General features: G+C 39.6%; 1 protein-coding gene and 1 pseudogene across 3 annotated transcripts in view; one reads left to right on the top strand and one right to left on the bottom strand.

Moving 5' to 3' along the window:
- Positions 1-5,371, bottom strand: part of LOC136317677 (protein Shroom3-like) — a 27,156-nt pseudogene extending 21,785 nt beyond the window's left edge.
- Positions 5,372-5,590: 219 nt separating this feature from the next.
- ZMAT1 (zinc finger matrin-type 1) overlaps positions 5,591-18,950 on the top strand; it is a 61,385-nt gene continuing 48,025 nt past the window's right edge. For all 3 annotated transcript variants that reach the window (XM_066250175.1, XM_066250174.1, XM_066250173.1), the window contains exon 1: positions 5,591-5,906. In XM_066250175.1, the coding sequence (XP_066106272.1) occupies positions 5,591-5,906 (316 nt within the window). The remainder of the gene's footprint in view (positions 5,907-18,950) is intronic.

Genomic DNA, 18,950 nt, shown 5'->3' with positions numbered 1-18,950 from the left:
TGGAGGCTGACAAGACGAAATACTCAGGGAAGTTGGTCTGCTGGACTGAGTACCAAAGTAAGAGTCAGCATGTATGTGTCTCAGAATCAGACTTTACAGTACTTGAGATAGGTCACATCCTCTATCATCATATTCAGCACCCAATAAATGCAAATTCTATTGTTACAATGAATTAACAAAAAGGACTGTGGTGCTTTTGAGTAGTTTTGCAATACACAGCCCTGAAATATGACAATGTAACAAAGTTAATACATTGTTACAATGAATTAACTCAAAAGGACTATGGTGCTTTTGAGTAGTTTTGCAATACACAGCCCTGTAAAAATATTCAGATCCTCACCCAAATACTTCTTTTTTTTTAAAACTTTATTTATTTATTTATTTTAGAGAGGAGAGGGAGAGACAGAGGGGAGAGACAGAGAGGGGGGGGAGGAGCTGGAAGCATCAACTCCCATATGTGCCTTGACCAGGCAAGCCCAGGGTTTCGAACCGGCGACCTCAGCATTTCCAGGTCGACGCTTTGTCCACTGCACCACCACAGGTCAGGCCCCAAATACTTCTTGAATGGAGGTATTTTGCTTTTTTTTATCTTTGGGATTTTTCATTTCATTAAGGTTTTCACAAAATACAAAGGTCAAACATAATTGTCTAGGTCCACCAAAAAATAGAATCAAATAAGTTGTCAACACACAAACATAATGATTATTTTCATTTTAAAATATACAAATAACAACAATGTTCAAGATTTTATGATTTTCTTCTGTGTTTCTCTCTCTCTCTCTCTCTCTCTCTCTCTCTCTCTCTCTATTTTTTAAGAGATAGAGACAGGAACATCGAGCTGATCCTGTATGTACCCTGATTGGGGAATCGAACCAGCAACCATTGTGCTCCAGAACAACCAACCAAGCTATCTGGCCAGGGCATAAGTTTTATTAATTTTTAGAGAGACAGAGAGAGGAAAAGAGAGAGAGGAGAGGGGGAAGGGAAGCAGTCATTTGCTGTTCCACTCAGTCGAGCATTCCTTGATTGCTTCCCCTGTGTGTCCTGACTGGGGATCAAACACACAACCTTGTCATTTCAGGATGAAACTCTTAACCGACTGAGATAACCATCCCGGGCGTGTATTTCTCTTTTAAGCTTTTATGTCACAGACCCTTCATTAAAGAGTACTTGTACCTGTTGTCAGGATGCACTGCCCACAAGAAAGGCCACTGTGGATACATTCCTGAGGGTGGCACACTCTGATCTCGGTTGCCTCAGCCTGTTAAAAACAAACACCCTCCCGTCAGTTCTCACAGTTTCATTAATTTTCATTCAATTATAAAGTAATTATAGAAAGGGGTAATTTCTCAGCACCATTCAAGTTTTTAGACAATTGACTATGGAAGATGAGAAGGAAAAAACAGGTGTTTTCCTAGATAGAATATTTTCTTTTATGCAAGTAACCCCCCAGACCCATAAAGTTTAAATAGTGGTTTTTGCTGAAACATTTTCTAGTTTAAACAGTGTTGAAAGAAAGGATGGTCATTTGGTTGGGCATTTTAGAAGAGGTTAAAGTGGAGAGATTAATACTAGGAAAATACAACTGAAACTACATCCCTCAGTTGAAGGCATTTCACATGTGAGGTCTAGAGGTAGAGCCAGGGCCCATGCCATGGTAGTGAAATCTGAAGAGTGCTTCTCCAGCAGACACTTGACTTGCTCCTGGCCCCTTTTGATCTTGTCTAGTTTTCACTGTTCAATGAGAAGTATTGACTTCATTTTCATAAAAATGCCGGTAACCCGGAGTTGTTCCTTTGAAAGGTAATTGACCAGAATGTCCTATAGCATGCATTCTTTTTGGTCCAGGTTCTCCTTGAACTCATGGGTATCCTCGTGGTGCCTCACCAGGACCTTCCTTTTATCACTGAGAGAGCTCATGTCTTCATTACTGGCATCCTCACCAAGATCATTACCGACTTTCTCCATGTGGGCTAGGCACCACCTTCTCCAAGTTCCCAGTGAACATCTTGTACTTGTCAAACTCATTGGGCTTGCAGAGTTAGCTGATCAAAGCCTCTGCGTCTTCTCCCAAGGCATTATTGAACTTGATGTCCATTAGCAGACTCCCCTTCTCTTCCTGGAGTATCTCAAGGTTGTGGGTAAGGCTTCCCATCAGCTCAGCCTTCTTTCTGTTGACATCCTCCTGCAGCTCTTCTTCATTTACTTCTGGCATATCTTTAATTATGTTCAGAAGTTCTACATCGAGAACAGACACACTGTAGTAGGCAGGACAGTTGACCAAAATGTTTCTTCCTTCCTTATCTTTATCTCTCTTGCCTTCACATCCTAGGCAGCTGACAATTCTCTGCACAGCTTTCCTCTCTACCCTGTTTTCCTACATCAAGTTAACATCTTGAGGAAACAAACTTTCCATCAGATCTATAGGTATCTTCATTCTGGAGTCTTCATCCAAAATATCTGCCAGAGATTTGTCTTGATGTACAATTTCCTTGGCCAGAGACTCTGTTCTGATAACTTTTGAGGACCAGAACTGAAATAGAAGAGAACTATTTTCAAAAGAAAATATTTCCTGAAGAAAAGCTTGTGGTGAGTGGCTCTGTAGAAGAGGATTCCAAGACCTGTATCTGGGCTATTTAGTACACACACACACACACAAACACACACCCCAGATATCATCCAACTAATAGACCCTTCATATAGCATAAAATCTTGCATTCTATAATTGTGCTAAGTATTTTCTAAATGTGTGAAATATACCATTTAGAAATAACCAAAAACAAATGTCCAGTGATATTTATTCTGATATTAGTTGCACCCAGAAAATAATTATTAGCTGGGAGATAAGATTGGTTCTAAATATTAAAAAATATTCTACTGCATACTATTATTTGTGAAATTTATTTTATTTAACTTCTTTGTCATTTGAAGAACAACCATAGATAAGACTAAGATAGCAGCTGATGTCTCTTAAAGCAAGAGCCGCATGATGATGTAAAGGAAATGAATAATATAAAAGTGAAATTTCAGAGGTCAGGGCTGCACATGAAACATGAGGAAATGAGGTGATGAACTTGTTCCCTGACTCAAAACTCCATTGGGTGATTAAGTGACCAGTACTTAAATGTGTTCTCTCCTTAACCAATCATCATAAAAGATTACCTTAGTTTATGGAAAACTATTTCCTATAGTTCTCAAAGAAAGAATTTTCTAGGTATTTTATGTAGCACAGCAGCATGTCCAGTGATTCTGGCAGAGACTTGGATGCTAAATCACTTGGTAGGATGCTCCCTCAGACCCTCTCTAGGCTGATAAAAAAGTTCCATGACTGTGATGGATGAGGGGAGCAAAGAACAAGAATGATAATATATGAAGTTGTATATTGTATACTGTGAGACAAATACATTAGGCATATATAGATATAATTTCTTTAAAAATTCGGTATAACCCTTTTTTCATAAATATATATATATATTATTTCATAAATATATATTTTCATGTCATACATGAAATGGATGACAACATTTCATGTCACTGAGACTACACTTCTATAACAACAATTCTCATAATCCTCAGAGATTCTCATTGAATATTCCTTTATAAATGGACTGTAATTCACATTTTGAGAAAAATGGGGATTCCTTTCCCCATTTTGGAAGGGATGAAATTACATTCCCTTTTTATGTTTACGTTGTCATACTGGCCATTTCAGTAGAATATTTCTTGTGAATGACCTATCCAGTAATTTCTCTGATGGGTAAATGTTGCAGTAATTTAAAGAAAGACATGTTAGAAGATTAGAGAAACTACCTAATGACTCAGATACTATTGGATAAATTACTGAACCACAACAACAATCTAAAGATATGTTAAGAGCCTAGCATTCCAAGTTTCTGAATTTGCTATTCAGCTCCAGTTCACAGCCACCACTGCCAATCTTTAAATGTTTTAAGGGACTTTTTTTTTTTGCATGAGATGCCCCTTTCAAATGTTGACAAAGAAGTAAATAAACAATTATGCAGTTAAACAAAACATATCTGTGAGTCAGATCTAGGAACTTAGGGACCTAGGCCTATGGTCCACTACTTTAAGAATTTTGCCTTAGGACTTTACTGTTCTGTAGCATGGGCCATCAAAAATAAAGCAAACTGTCTTTTGTTTCAAAATGGTCCGAAACAATTGAGAAGACACACACAATACAAATATGCATAAGATATAGGTGTAGCACAGATATAGGATAGAATTGAGTCTAAGATGAGATAGTGCATGTTACCTGGAGGAGGTGATATATTATCTGACTTTCAAGGTCAGTACAGGGATTTGTTAGGAAAGTGCCTAGTGTGAAGAAACGGGCATTTCCAGAAGTGAGAGAAGCAAATGCAATTGCATTGCATCATGAAAACACCACAGTTTTTACAAGACTCTACAAGAAGATTTAATATTGTTGAATCATAAAGTAAAAAAGTGGTGAGTTGGGGGCAACAAAAGAGGATGAGATTAGGAATGTAATCGTACAAATGTCTGACTTTGGAGTATTCAACAAGCAATGTGGAACTAGTGATAAATGACAACAATATGGAAATAGGTTGGAGGGATTGAATTCAGAGGAAAGTAAACTAGTGGGACAGATGCCATTGTTTTGAAAAGAAATGATGAGGATTTGAAATAGGGCAATGGAAGTGAGTCTGGGAAGGAGGGCATACCTAAAAGAAACTTTTGCACAGATGAACCAAGACACATACCCATCAATAGAGAAATGAATAGGATATTGGACAGCAATGAATGAACTACAGCTACATGGATAAATCTTAGGAACAAAATGTTTAGTGAAAGAAACAAGTCCCAAATGCTACCATATATACATATATATATATATATATATATATATATATATATATATATAAATTTGATGAAAACAATCAAAATTAAGCAATATTGTTTAGGCATACATCTGTGTGATAAGAATATATATAGAAAGAACGTGGAAATAATAAATATAAGTCAAAATATCACTTTTTCTGGGAGGAACCTTTGGGGGAAATGGTGAAGAGATTTAAATTACCAGCAGTACTCTAGTTCTTCGGTTGGGTACTTGATTCACAGGTTTTTTATTTAGATGGGTTGTTTGATGGACGAGCAGTTGTTAACGGGGACACGATTAAAATATGTCATGACTAAGGATGCTGCTTATTTCTGTACTGTGTACTGACAACTTTAAGATATTTTGGATGCGTAATCAATTGGTTTTTCCAGACATTTTCCCCCCTTTGAATTGGTTTTAGATGAATTCCTCCAAGGTAAGAGCCTCACCCTATGAAGCCCACCCACGTGCTGGTACATCCCGCGCTTTTCGCCCTTTGCCCTTGCGCATCTTCGCTTCCACTTGGGGGCTGGTGACGCTAAGCAGTAAGGGGAGGGGAGAGGTGGCCCGCAGGTCTAAAGCGTTCTTATTGGTGGAGAGAAGGAGCGAGAACGAGGCCAGCACTGAGGCAACAGAAAGAGGGGCAAAGTGGGCGGGGCTAAGCAGGAGGCGGGGCTAAAGGGTTTAACGGGAGCGAGGCGCAAGTGCAATTGTCCGCGCCTCACTGCGATGGCGGAGGCGCCGAGCACAGTCGCACCGCTGGCGGCAGAGGCTTCCCCTCAGGAAGCTACCGTCTCTGCCGCCCACCCCTCCTCCTCCTGCACCGCCCGGTCAGCGGCAGCGGCGGCGGCGGCGGCAGTGATTGAGCCTGACTCCTCCGCCCCCTCCGCCCCTGCCAGCTCGCCTGCCGATGGCTGTGGCGACAGCGGCGGCGGCGGCGGCGGCGGCGGCGGCGGCGGCGGCGGCTTTGGCGGCTCCACTATGGCGGCGGCGGGGAGGGGGGGCAGTAGTTTTAAAGTAGACACCCGCTCTTGCCTCAGAGAAGGTGAGTTCCCGTCCCGGGGTGTGGGGGCGGCCCTGTCTCCTTCGCTGCCTCTCCTCAGCTGGTCCGAGATCGGAATGGGCGCGGTTCGCCACCGCCCCACCCCCCACCTGCTGTGGCGCAGTAATGGCCAAGCTCGCCCCGCCCCGCCCCTCAGTAGTAGCCCTGAATTGAGCAAGAGGGATTGAAGCAGAGAGGGGCTTCCCTACTCCCCTCACCCCCGAAAAGGATGGGGGCTTCCAGGAAAAGAAAGCGCAGGTATTCACATGGCAGGAGTTTGGAGGGGAAAAAATAAAACATCATTTATTTCCCAGTTAGGGCATCTTTGTATGCTCTAGGAAGCTGAGATGTGATTTGGTAAAAGATAGAAGGCAAGGTAGAAGTGCTGTATAGCTGGAGGATCAGGGAAAAGGAAGAGACTTGGGAAAGGGGGCAGAGATCAAAAGAGAAGAGGCCAAAGAAATCCGAGGAAGGAACCCTCGTTTGGTGAAATTTGGCATCCTGCAGTGTAGGAACTTGTGGTAGGAAATTTGCGAAGAGATGAGGTCAGGAATTTGGGAATGTTACAATGTATACTTGAGCTTTCAAATAGGGTATGTTGGATTTTAGAGCCGTAGGGTCTGGTGTAGGAGGGCATTGTATTGAGGAAAGAGGAGAGAGTGTGACAGAAGCACAGATTTCAGGACTCACTTCGCAGAGGGTTTTTTTTTTTTTTTTTGGCTATTTAAGGGGATAAGCTTGTCCAGCAAGGTTTATGGGCCCATCTTTAAGGTGATTTTGGTTTTAATGAGTGCTGTTGTACCTATAACACAAATTCCCCCTAACAGAAAAAAAAAATGTTTCTTGACTATTTCAGTATAAGTGGTATTTAGTTCACACAAGGTACTGTATACTGGTAAACAACCTACTCATAATAGCAAACTGTAAATTTTGCCATTGTTTTAAAACATCTTTTAGAAATGCTTTTTCGATGATTGAAACCAATTCCACTGGAGATCTCTAAAGCATTTTATCATTGTAAATTTTGCATTAATTTCCAGTATTACCTGTGTTAACTTATATTGCTAACTTGCCTCCAAAGTGAAAGATCGTGGACTCCAAAATAGAGAATAAAGTTCTTTTTTCTTAGGAAGACACCCCATTAAGATTACCCCATAAAAGTGATTTTCTACTTCACATACTTAAATGATACATCCTTGTGTGCTATTCCATATCCTTTCACACCTTTCACTTTGGAGGAAAGGTAAAGGAGTAAAAAAAATACCTTATATTTGTCATAGGTACATTACATAAATGTCAGTAAATATGGAAATTAGAAATACATTGTAACATGATGATGTTACATGATGATGTTCTTATTATTTTTGTAACTTGCTTACTGAAGGCAATCTTTGAAATTCTCTGTTTAATGTCTTCAGTCAGCCTAGGTTTGTACAGTGTTATGGGATGAAAATAAGAAATCTCCTGATTTTTTTTGTTTTATGCCAAATTTCTGTCTATAACTTGCAAGGAGGAGAGAAGAGTGTTACAGGTGGTGAAAATCACAATTCAGTTTGTCTCTCATGGCATTTTTACAGTGAGGTTTAGAACAAGTATTTTACGGACAAAATGGCTTTTTGCCTGGCTTGGTTGCAGCATCTTTTAATATATACAGGTATTAACAGCTTTAACACAGAAAAAAAATTCATAAAATAACAGCAATACCTGTCAGTACTATTGCTAGCTGGTAAAATGAAGAGAGCCCTAGTGTGTGTCTGGTGCAGTAAACCTAGGTTCTGTTGCGAATTTACTAAATTTTGTGACCCTGGATAGATCCCAAGCTTCCTGAATTTGAGTTTTGACATTTCTGAAGTAGAGGTTTTGGATTCGCCAGATTCTGAGGTTGGTTTCAGATTTGAACACATGAATCGTGATTTTGCAGTTCTGCATTAATATTCATTCAATGGCATTTCCAAAGCTGTGCACTGGAACAGTGATTCACAAGCCATGAGAAACCTTGCTCGAACAGTTATCACCTGATACTCAGTGAGTAATAAAATCTGTGTTGTAAGTGTTGAGCCAATTTATTAGGATATGAAAAAACAAATATAATTGCTACCTAAAATCTATCATTTCACTTCAGGTAAATATCTTCTTCAGTCCAAACAAAGCTTCCTTACCTTTTTACTTAACAAATGATAAATATTTGATACAGTGCACTATCTAAAACACAATTAGATCTCAAAATCGTTTTTGTTTAGTTGTTTATAAAGGCCGTAGATGGTTGCTGTCATGATAGTGGATAAAGAAGAGAGAAAAATGTTGCTTAGTAGTGTGCCAATATCTTTTTTTTTTTTTTTTGAGTCCTACTTTGGAAATGCTCTAAAAGGAGACAAAGAATTGACAAGATTTTAATCATTATGAGTGTACTCCTAATAAGACCATTAAAAGTGGCTTGCTATAGCCTGACCAGGCGGTGGCGCAGTGGATAGAACGTCAGACTGGGATGCAGAGGACCCAGGTTCTAGACCCCGAGGTCGCCAGCTTGAGCGTGGGCTCATCTGGTTAGAGCAAAAAGCCCACCAGCCTGAACCCAAGGTCGCTGGCTCCAGCAAGGGGTTTCTCGGTCTGCTGAAGGCCTGTGGTCAAGGCACATATGAAAAAGCAATCAATGAACAACTAAGGTGTCACAATGTGCAACGAAAAACTAATGATTGATGCTTCTCATCTCTCTCCGTTCCTGTCTTTCTGTTCCTGTCTATCCCTCTCTCTAACTCACTCTCTGTCTCTGTCTCTGTAAAAAAATAAACAAATAAAAAAAATTTTTTTTAATGTTTTTTTAAAAAAAGGGGCTTGCTATAAAGCATTTGCTGGTCCATTTTCAAGAACAGCTGACATTCCAAAGGATCTCATCTTTCTTGGGTTATTGATAAGCAAATGTCAGTGGATATTACAAATTGCAAAGCAAGGAAAATTAGAAGCTTTCAAAGGTTACAAATGGGAAATTAGGCAATCAGACCCAAAACAAAACCAGCAAGCAAAAGAAATGCCCCGTGAACAGACAAATGAAAAGACACATACCCAGAATTCGTGGTAAAGGGTGTCTAGTGATTTTATATTTCATTAAATGAAGTTTTAAAGAAAATCTTTAATTACTCAAAAATGAATTTTCATCCAGCACTGATGTCGCTGATGTAATCATAGTTTAAAAAACTAAAACGCTCTTGTTTAGCTCTTTAAGAAAAATGAATGTTAAATGGATTCTGTTTTAGACTGGAGGGCATTTTGGATTTTTTTTAGTTAAAAATTCATTTACGCCCTGGCCGATTGGCTCGGTGGTAGAGCGTCGGCCTGGCGTGCAGAAGTCCCGGGTTCGATTCCTGGCCAGGGCACACAGGAGAAGCGCCCATCTGCTTCTCCACCCCTCCCCCTCTCCTTCCTCTCTGTCTCTCTCTTCCCTTCCCGCAGCGAGGCTCCATTGGAGCAAAGATGGCCCGGGCGCTGGGGATGGCTCCTGGGCCTCTGCCCCAGGCGCTAGAGTGGCTCTGGTCGCAACAGAGCTACGCCCCGGAGGGGCAGAGCATCGCCCCCTGGTGGGCAGAGCGTCGCCCCCTGGTGGGCGTGCTGGGTGGATCCCGGTCGGGCGCATGCGGGAGTCTGTCTGACTGTCTTTCCCCGTTTCCTGCTTTAGAAAAATACAAAAAAAAAATTCATTTACATAGCAATTACCTAACAAAGCTTTCCTTTTTCTCCATATTATTCAGTCAAGTTTCAAGTTCACCATAAAAAACCTAGTTAATACCCTATCTGTTATTTTTTTAAAATTTTATGTAGAAAATATAATTTAATGAGGTGACATTAATCAATAAGAGTACATAGATTTCAGCTAAACATTTCTGTGACATTTGAACTGTTGATTGTGTTGTGTGCCCATCATCCAAAGTCAAATTATTTTTCATCACCCTATATTTGTCCCTCTTTACTCCTTTACCTACAGTCCTCTCCCCCGGTGACCACTTTTATCTATATCCATGAGCCTCAGTTTTATATCCCACCTATGTGTGAAATCATATAGTTCTTAACTTTTTTCTGACTTATTTCACTTAGTATTGTGTCCTCAAAGTCCATCCATGTTGTCGTAAATGGCAATATGTCATCATTTCTTATGGCTGAGTAGTATTCCATTATATATACTCCACATCTTCTTTATCCAATCCTTTATCGAGGGATATTTTGGTTTCCATGTCTTGGCAACTGTGAATAATGCTGCAATGAACATAGGAGTGTATGTGCCTTTGCATACCAGTGTTGAGTTTTTTTGAGTAGATACCCAGTAAAGGGATTGCTGGATCATACAGTAAGTAGTTCTATTCTTATTGTTTTTCTTTTGTATTTTTCTGAAGTAAGAAGCCGGGAGGCAGTCAGACTCCCACATTCACCCAGCTTGGATCCACCTGGCATGCCCACCAGGGGGCGATGTTCTGCCCATCTGCGGCTTCGCTCCATTGCGGCCAGAGCCATTCTAGCACCTGAGGCAGAGGCCATGGAGCCGTCCTCAGCACCTGGGCCAACTTTGCACCAGTGGAGTCCTAGCTGCAGGAGGGGAAGAGAGAGATAGCAAGGAAGGAGAGGGGGAAGGGTGGAGAAGCAGATAGGAGCTTCTCCTGTGTGCCCTGACTGGGAATTGAATCTGGGACTTCCACACACTGGGCTAATGCTCTACTGCTGAGCCAACTGGCCAGGGCTCTATTCTTAATTTTTTTGAGAACCATCATACTGTCTTCTATAATGGCTGTACCAGTTTACATTCTCACCAGCAGTGAGTGAAGGTTCCCTTTTTCCACAGCTTCTCCAACACTTGTTATTACCTGTCTTGTTGATAATAGTCAGTCTAACAAGTGTGAGGTGCTATCTCATTGTAGTTTTGATTTATAGCCTTTATTTACTCAGAAATCATTTAATAAACACTCTGTGTGTGTGTGCGCGTGTGCGCGCGCGCCCCACCATTTTGAGTGCTGAGGATATACACATGAATTAGACACAGCTATATTAAAAAGCTCAAAGTAGTGCTTGATAATAAAATGATAAAATGAATAAATAAAATCATTGGGGAAATGTAGTTTAAAATACAGTTGGTCAGACTCCTAAACTATCTAGACTGTTGTATTTTTATTATAAATTTCTACTCTTCCCATGGTGGCTTCTGTACTGTAGGCACACTGAAACACATTATTTTGTAAATCTAATGTTGGTAATTAGGAAGGATTATTAGAGAATTGTTAGAATTAATTTTTAATTCTCTGAATTTTGCAGGGTAGGGATGTCTTGAGAAAGGTTAATGGCCATTTGTTAGTTTCTGACCCTCTGTCTTTATTAGGTATCAATATGTGAAAATATTGACTAAGCATGCCCCCTATTATATTCATCACCTATCTGTTAAGATTATTTTCTACCTGAACCAATCTTGCAATCCATTCACATTTGCTAATCTATTGGAATAAATGTCATGGTGGCTTTCTCATGAGAAGTAGTTGTCATGGGATCAAGTAAATTAATGGATTTGAACTCAGTTTTTAACTTAACAAGCATGTCTTCTGAGCTAGCTAGCTAGCCACAGAGTGCTCATGATTATAAAGTTCAAGGATTCAGTAAACATTAAACATATAACTAGTATTCCCAACTAACTTTGTTACATTTTGTAACTGTTAATATGCCATAGGAAAACCTTTATAATTTTTTTATTGTGATAATTTCTCCAAAATAACCAAAACTTGCCAAACTCATAAATCAAGCACTAATCCCAGAACCTGAGAAAGAAAGGATACTAGATAGCATTGTAGTTATAATTGTTCATAATACTGACAGATACAGGTCTTTGTTTCTGGCACAATTAATGTATCTGAAAATCCCTTAATTAGAGGCTGTCCTTTAGGGGAAAAAGAAAGTTAAAACATCTTGGCAACCCTGGCCAGTTGCTCTGTGATAGAATGTCGGCCTGGCCTGCAGACGTCCTGAGTTTGATCCCCAGTCATGGCACACATGAGAAGTGACGATCTGATTCTCTCCTTCTTTGTCTCCACCTTCTTTCTCTCTTCCTCCCTCGCAGCCAGTGACTCAATTGGTTCCAGCCTCATGTTGTCCCTAGGCTCTGAGGATAGTGTGGTTGATTCAAGTGTTGGCTCCAGATGGGGGTTGCCGGGTGGATCCTGGTCAGGGCGCATGAGGGAGTCGGTCACTTAAAAAACATAAAAATATAAAACGACAACAAAAGCATCTTGGCAATGATAGCACAGGCAGTTCCCCAGTCTACTGTAACTTAGTGTTAAGATCTGCTCATTCTTTCCTAAGATTCTAATGGTATTAAAAGATTGCAGTGGTAGAGTGTCGGCCTGGTGTGCAGAAGTCCTGAGTTCAATTCCCGGCCAGGGCACACAGGAGAAGCACCCATCTGCTTCTCCACCCCTCCCCCTCTCCTTCCTCTCTGTCTCTCTCTTCCCCTCCTGCAGCCGAGGCTCCATTGGAGCAAAGATGGCCCGGGCGCTGGGGATGGCTCCTTGGCCTCTGCCCCAGGCACTAGAGTGGCTCTGGTCGCAACAGAGTGATGCCCCGGAGGGGCAAAGCGTCGCCCCCTGGTAGGCAGAGCGTCGCCCCCTGGTGGGCGTGCCGGGTGGATCCCAGTCGGGCGCCTGCGGGAGTCTGTCTGACTGTCTCTCCTCGTTTCTAGCTTCGGAAAAATACAAAAAAAAAAAAAAAAAAAAAAAAAAAAATTGCAAAGGTCAAGTCAGCTACGTTTAAAAATCCTTTTTACATCAAAAACGTTTCACAAAGGTTATCTCTAAAGGTGTAATGGAGGAGACTATATAGCACATATGCTCTTTTCAGAATTAATACGATTATTTCTTAGATTTCTTAATGCCTGATTTTAAATCTGTGATTTAAGAAAAAGATTTATTTTTATAGTATTGTAGCCAACCCTTCTGAGGTTTGCTCTCTTTTTGTCACTATATTAAAATGGGATATGCAGAGTTCTTTACAATGTTAGATTATTATAATTTTTTGTTTCAAGATCAGTTGAACTATGAAATTCCCACTTCAGGAAAACATTAAAACAGTTAATAGCTAGTCTTGTCATAAACATCTGATGGGTTGTCTTAAGGAAGAAATATAGGGCTTTGTACAACTAAATCTGTCATTTAACACATGCAAGTAATATTTGATTTATTAAATATAGCCAATTACATGTAAAGTAGGGTCACCTAATTTGAATAAACTTAAAGTTCTTAGCAGGGTAACTAAAAAACATTTAATTAGAATGGACAGAGAAAGTTCTCTTACCTAGAACTGATGAGATATGATAATTTTCTGGTCTTGTATGATTTAAAAATTTTTTTTTTAATTTTTTTTTTTTTGTATTTTTCTGAAGCTGGAAACGGGGAGAGACAGTCAGACAGACTCCCGCATGTGCCCGACCGGGATCCACCCGGCACGCCCAACAGGGGCTACGCTCTGCCCACCAGGGGGCGATGCTCTGCCCCTCCGGGGCGTCGCTCTGCCGTGACCAGAGCCACTCTAGCGCCTGGGGCAGAGGCCAAGGAGCCATCCCCAGCGCCCGGGCCATTCTTGCTCCAATGGAGCCTTGGCTGCGGGAGGGGAAGAGAAAGACAGAGAGGAAGGAGGGGGTGGGGGTAGAGAAGCAAATGGGCACTTCTCCCATGTGCCCTGGCCGGGAATCGAACCCGGGTCCCCCGCACGCCAGGCCGACGCTCTACCGCTGAGCCAACCGGCCAGGGCCTCTTGTATGATTTTTAAATCTATTGGTGATAGTGAACCAAATTGTAGGCACAAATTCATTATTCTTTTCTGACTGAAGCCATAAATGTTATTTTGTCACAAAAATCTATTTTATTCTAACCTGTCTGGTGTTATATAGCAGTATTAATTAGAAGAAAATTTCCATCATGATCATTTAGATTTCACACTTAATTACATTTTTGGATACACAAATTAAAGGTAGTGTTTTACTCTAGCATAATAATGCAAATATTTGTAGTAGCCACAATCCAACAGAGGTCCCTAAAAAGTGAATTTCTGGCAAGGGAATCCTCTTTGCTTTGTATATCATCAAAGGCAGATATGCTGGTGCAAGCTGAATTACATATTTTCATACCAACATGGGGAATTTAGTCCATACAATGCAAATCATTAATACTCAGATTTGTATTTCACTGCCTTAAGAACCTCCCTCTGCTATTACTAATGTCTCTCACAAACTATTGGAATTTTTCTCATGGTTCAAATCTACCCGAACACAGAATCATGTCTTAAATTTTAGCTTCCCCGTCCTTTATTTCCTATCAGCTCTCTGGGCATTAGCTTCTTTATTTTGAAATGAGGACATTAGGTTTAATCATCTATAAACTGGAAACAGTTTTGCCTCACAAGGGACATGTGGCAATGTCTAGAGACATTTTTGGTTGTCATACCTGAGGAAAGCTATCTATCAACTTCTACTTAGTAGAGACTAGGGATTCTGCTAAAAAAAAAAATATATATATATATATATATATATACACACACACACACACACACACACACACACTACAATGTATAGAATAGCCTCTCAGAAAATGAGTTATTTGGCCAGAAGTAACAGTAGTACTGAGATTGAGACACCCTGGACTAGATGATGACTCTAAAAATATTCTGATATGAAATAAAATGATTATATATAATATTAACTAAAAAGCTCAAATCTTCTTGGATTAGTAAACAAGCATACTTTACGAAGTGCCTACATGTGTTAATAATTTAAAATTTTTAATTTCATTTAATATCCACTATATCCTGGGACAGACACTGTATTTTTGTACTCTTTAGAGGAAAAAAAAAGACTGGCTCAAAGTAGTTAAATAATTTGCTCAGGATTTTATAGTTATGGATAAAGCTAGGATTTGAATCTGTTTGACCGACTCAAATGTTTATTTTTTTCCTGTTACCTAGTGCTATAGGTTATAATTTTCTCCCATTTGAAATGATTGTGAAAGGTCTATTTTCTCAAGTTATGTAAACATTAATTGTAAGAAGGAAATAAAGAGATTAAACACTTCCATTAATAGAAAATTGGTTGATTCATTCTCTTACTAAAAGCTAAAGCCACACATAAATATAATCAAATTATAGTACTTTTGAACACATGAACTTTCTTATCAGATCCCATTTGTAATTTGTCACAGATCACTTTCATTTGTAGTAACCCTTATGTTATTCAAGAGAGGATCCATATATCTTGGTAGCAAAACAAAGCTCTACTGCTTTACTTGTTCATGCAGTTTCGTTTGCACGGTGGATTGATGTGAGGCAACTGCACTTCATGTCATGGTTTGGGGAGAAGAAGGTGCTTTTGTCTATTTTTCCAATACATTTTTAATTGCAGTAGAATATACATAATAAAAAATTGCCATTTAAAGCATTTTTCAGTGTGCAATTCAGTACATTCAATTCAACACTAAGTGCATCTGTATCATGCAACAACTATTACCACTATCCATCTCCAGAATTTTTTTGTCATCCAAAACTGAAATTCTGTGCCTGTAGGTCATAGTTTTGTTATATGACCATATTCCTCCATGCTAAAGAACTTTCTGATGTGTCTGATTACTGGAAAACAACAGATATTTGAAAGTTGTACTTAATTTGTTAACATTTGAGAACCTTAGAAAGTACAATATATTGTAACTACAGATCACAGCATTGCAAGGCAATTTTACTCTCTCATACTTTGAATGTAAATAGGACCATTCCTTTAATACTGTTTTATTTTATCTTTTCCAGATCCTATTAGTTTAAGGCTGTATTCCACTATCAGATTTAAGTTCTCTTCCCACTTTGAACCTAGTTTTTGACAGTACTTTCTTATTCCCCTTTGCTTTTGTTTTATGTTAAAATACAAAGTAATAGTATCAGCATCAGAAACTCTTGTATGTTTCAAAGACATTGCTTTCTAGTCAATATTTCAGAGCACACTGTTGTATCATGAAGATCTCACTACCAAACTGCACTAAACTGGGCTTTGATTCTGAATATAAAATCTTGGTCCCTTTACATATCTTTTCTCCAAGTTCATGATAGAATACAAAATTCAAATATGTCAGGGAATAAAGAACAGTTGAGACATGCTATGTTAGGAATTCTGAAACAATATTCCTCAGATTAACCAGCAGGTAATACCTTTCCATGTTCAAAGAAGTTTGTCTGCTGCAGATAAGGGATGAAATCACACTTCATAGTATTCGGTATTGTGTCACTGGATTTTCTCTTTTGTATTTCTTTTTAAATTTAATTTACTTTCAATTACAGTTGACATTCACTATTATTTTATATTAGTTTCAGGTATGCAGCTAGTGGTTAGACACTTATATAATTTACAAAGTAATCCCCCAATAAGTTTAGTACCCACTTGGCACCATATGTAGTTATTATTATATTATTGACTATATAGTTCATATGCTGTAATTTACACCCCTGACTATTCTAAGGTGTAATATACTTAGATGTTTTAACCCTAGCTCTCCTAACTTCTAACTACAATAGATTGAAAGATGCAGAGCCGTCAATCATGAATTTGGTTTTCGTTGTTGGAGAAGAAAACTGAAGCACTTATACATAAATTATAACCAAAATAATATTCTTTTTTTTTTTGACACTATAATGACTAAAACAGTGTACTTGGTTATAGAAATTCTGTGTGTCTTTGCAAAGAAATATTTTGAAGAGAACCAGCTTTAGGATTAGGACATAGACAATGAAATGCAGAGAGTGGAGAAGTAAGGGAAAATATTGAGATCTTTTTAATTTTGAGCCTTTAGAGTCTGTATGAACTGTATAGCTGCTTAAAACTTCAAATCATTTTCTTTTGCTTTTTTACTGACTATTTGGAAGCAGCTAAGATATTTGCATTCTTCTATAAGAACTGCACCAAATTTTGCTTCTGTGTATGTGTTTATCTAAAATACAATGTCTTCTCATTGATAATGGTCAACTTGTATATAGTCAAGTACAAAATAAATTTAAGAAATGAGAATCTGGCCTGACCTGTGGTGGCGCAGTGGATAAAGTGTCGACCTGGAATGCTGAGGTCACCAGCTGGAAACCCTAGGCTTGCCTGGTCAAGGCTCATATGGGAGTTGATGTTTCCTGCTCCTTCTGCCCCCCCTCCAGTGTGTGTGTGTGTGTGTGTTTAATGAATAAAGTCTTAAAAAAAAAGAAATGGAAATCTGAAAGGTTTTGATATGATCTTAGTCATACAGCTAGTTAGTAACAGGGTCGAGACGGAAATGTACTCACAGTTGTAGTGCTTTTTACAACTCTTTAGTGCTTTTGGAATTAATAATCAGGATAAAACCATATTTAATTATCAAAGAATAAAATACACACATTTTTTTCATATTCTAACCAGTTAAGGAAGAGAAAAAATATGGAAAGAGTATAAAGAAAATAAAGAAAGAGAGGAAGATACCAATCCCCAAGTTTCTTCAGCTATCCCTTGGTCCCCATGCCAACCAGAATGAACTTGTAAGCCTCATTTCTTTGTAAGAACACTTATTTAGTTCCTAGCATGTAGTGAGTGCTCAGTAAACAGTTCCTGTCCTAGCCATCTTTCTCACAGCCAATGTTGTTTGCTCACCTGATCCCTAATTTAACATCTACTCCCTGAGGTTGGCTTGCCCTCTTGGTCTTCCCCCTGAGACAGGCTAAAAACATCTGTACTGTTACCAGTTTCTCTCTCACTTCCAGACTTGGCATTAGGCTATTTATTTTTGGGAGTCCAAATATCACGCCTCAAGTAATGGTGATGGAGGTAGAATGGGGTCTTATTTAGCACCTCATGCAGAGCAGACATATGTTTCTTACATATGCCAAACCTAGAGAGAACTTTTTTTCATACGAGATGTTTGCCTTTTTAAGAATGGGTTCTCAGGGAAATCTTAGGGCAGACAGATTTGAATCCTGGCACTGATACCAACTGTGTGACTTTGGGCAAATTGCTTGACCTCTCTAAGCCTCAGGTATCACCATTAAAAAGTATAAATAATCACAATTATGTCAAATTCAGGGTAAATGCAGCTTAAGGAGAATTTGACAGTGTAGAGTGACCTCTGAAAAATAATACCCCAGTATATATAATTGTTCTCAGTAAAAAGCACCTTCCACAAGCCTTCTGTTGACAGATTTAGGATTTAAAAGATCTTGAAAGGCTGGAATGATTGGTAGACTCTAACAAGGTAAAAATTAAATGGGACAAATATAAGTTTATAGTGGATCTGAAAAGCTTCTATTAGGTATATTCTGGAAAGACACAGTTTAGCTAGCTTAGGCGCCCTGGCCAGTTGGCTTAGTGGTAGAGCGTCGGCCTGGCGTGCAGAAGTCCCGGGTTCGATTCCCGGCCAGGGCACACAAGAGAAGCGCCCATCTGCTTCTCCACCCCTCCCCCTCTCCTTCCTCTCTGTCTCTCTCTTCCCTTCCCGCAGCTAGGCTCCATTGGAGCAAAGATGGCCTGGGCGCTGGGGATGGCTCCTTGGCCTCTGCCCCAGGCACTGGAGTGGCTCTGGTCGCAACAGAGCGACGCCCTGGAGGGGCAGAGCATCGCCCCCTGGTGGGCAGAGCGTCGTCCCCTGGTGGGCGTGCTGGGTGGATCCCGGTTGGGTGCATGCGGGAGTCTGTCTGACTGTCTCTCCCCGTTTCCAGCTTCAGGAAAATACAAAAAACAAAAGCAAAAAACAAAAAACTAGCTTAGGCAAAAAAGCAGTCTACATTTTAGTCAAAAGTTAGCAGAGTATGAGTCAACAGTAAGATGCCTCCAAAAACTGGTGATGCTAATTAGGCTATGTTGCCTTTATTTTTAAAATTGTTTTAATTAATTTTTTTTATATTTTTATTTTTAAATGAAAGTCCACTTTCAGCATTACCTTGTACTGGTTTCAGATATACTGGCACAGAGGCCAGAAAAATCATACATTTCACAAAGTATTTCCCCCAATATTTCCAGTACCCACCTGACACCCACATAGT

Source organism: Saccopteryx bilineata, chromosome X (assembly GCF_036850765.1).
Source record: "Saccopteryx bilineata isolate mSacBil1 chromosome X, mSacBil1_pri_phased_curated, whole genome shotgun sequence".
In the NCBI taxonomy this organism is placed as follows: Eukaryota; Metazoa; Chordata; class Mammalia; order Chiroptera; family Emballonuridae; genus Saccopteryx; species Saccopteryx bilineata.
Note: the sequence above shows the minus strand (reverse complement) of the source record. Positions and strands in the feature narration are given on the sequence as shown.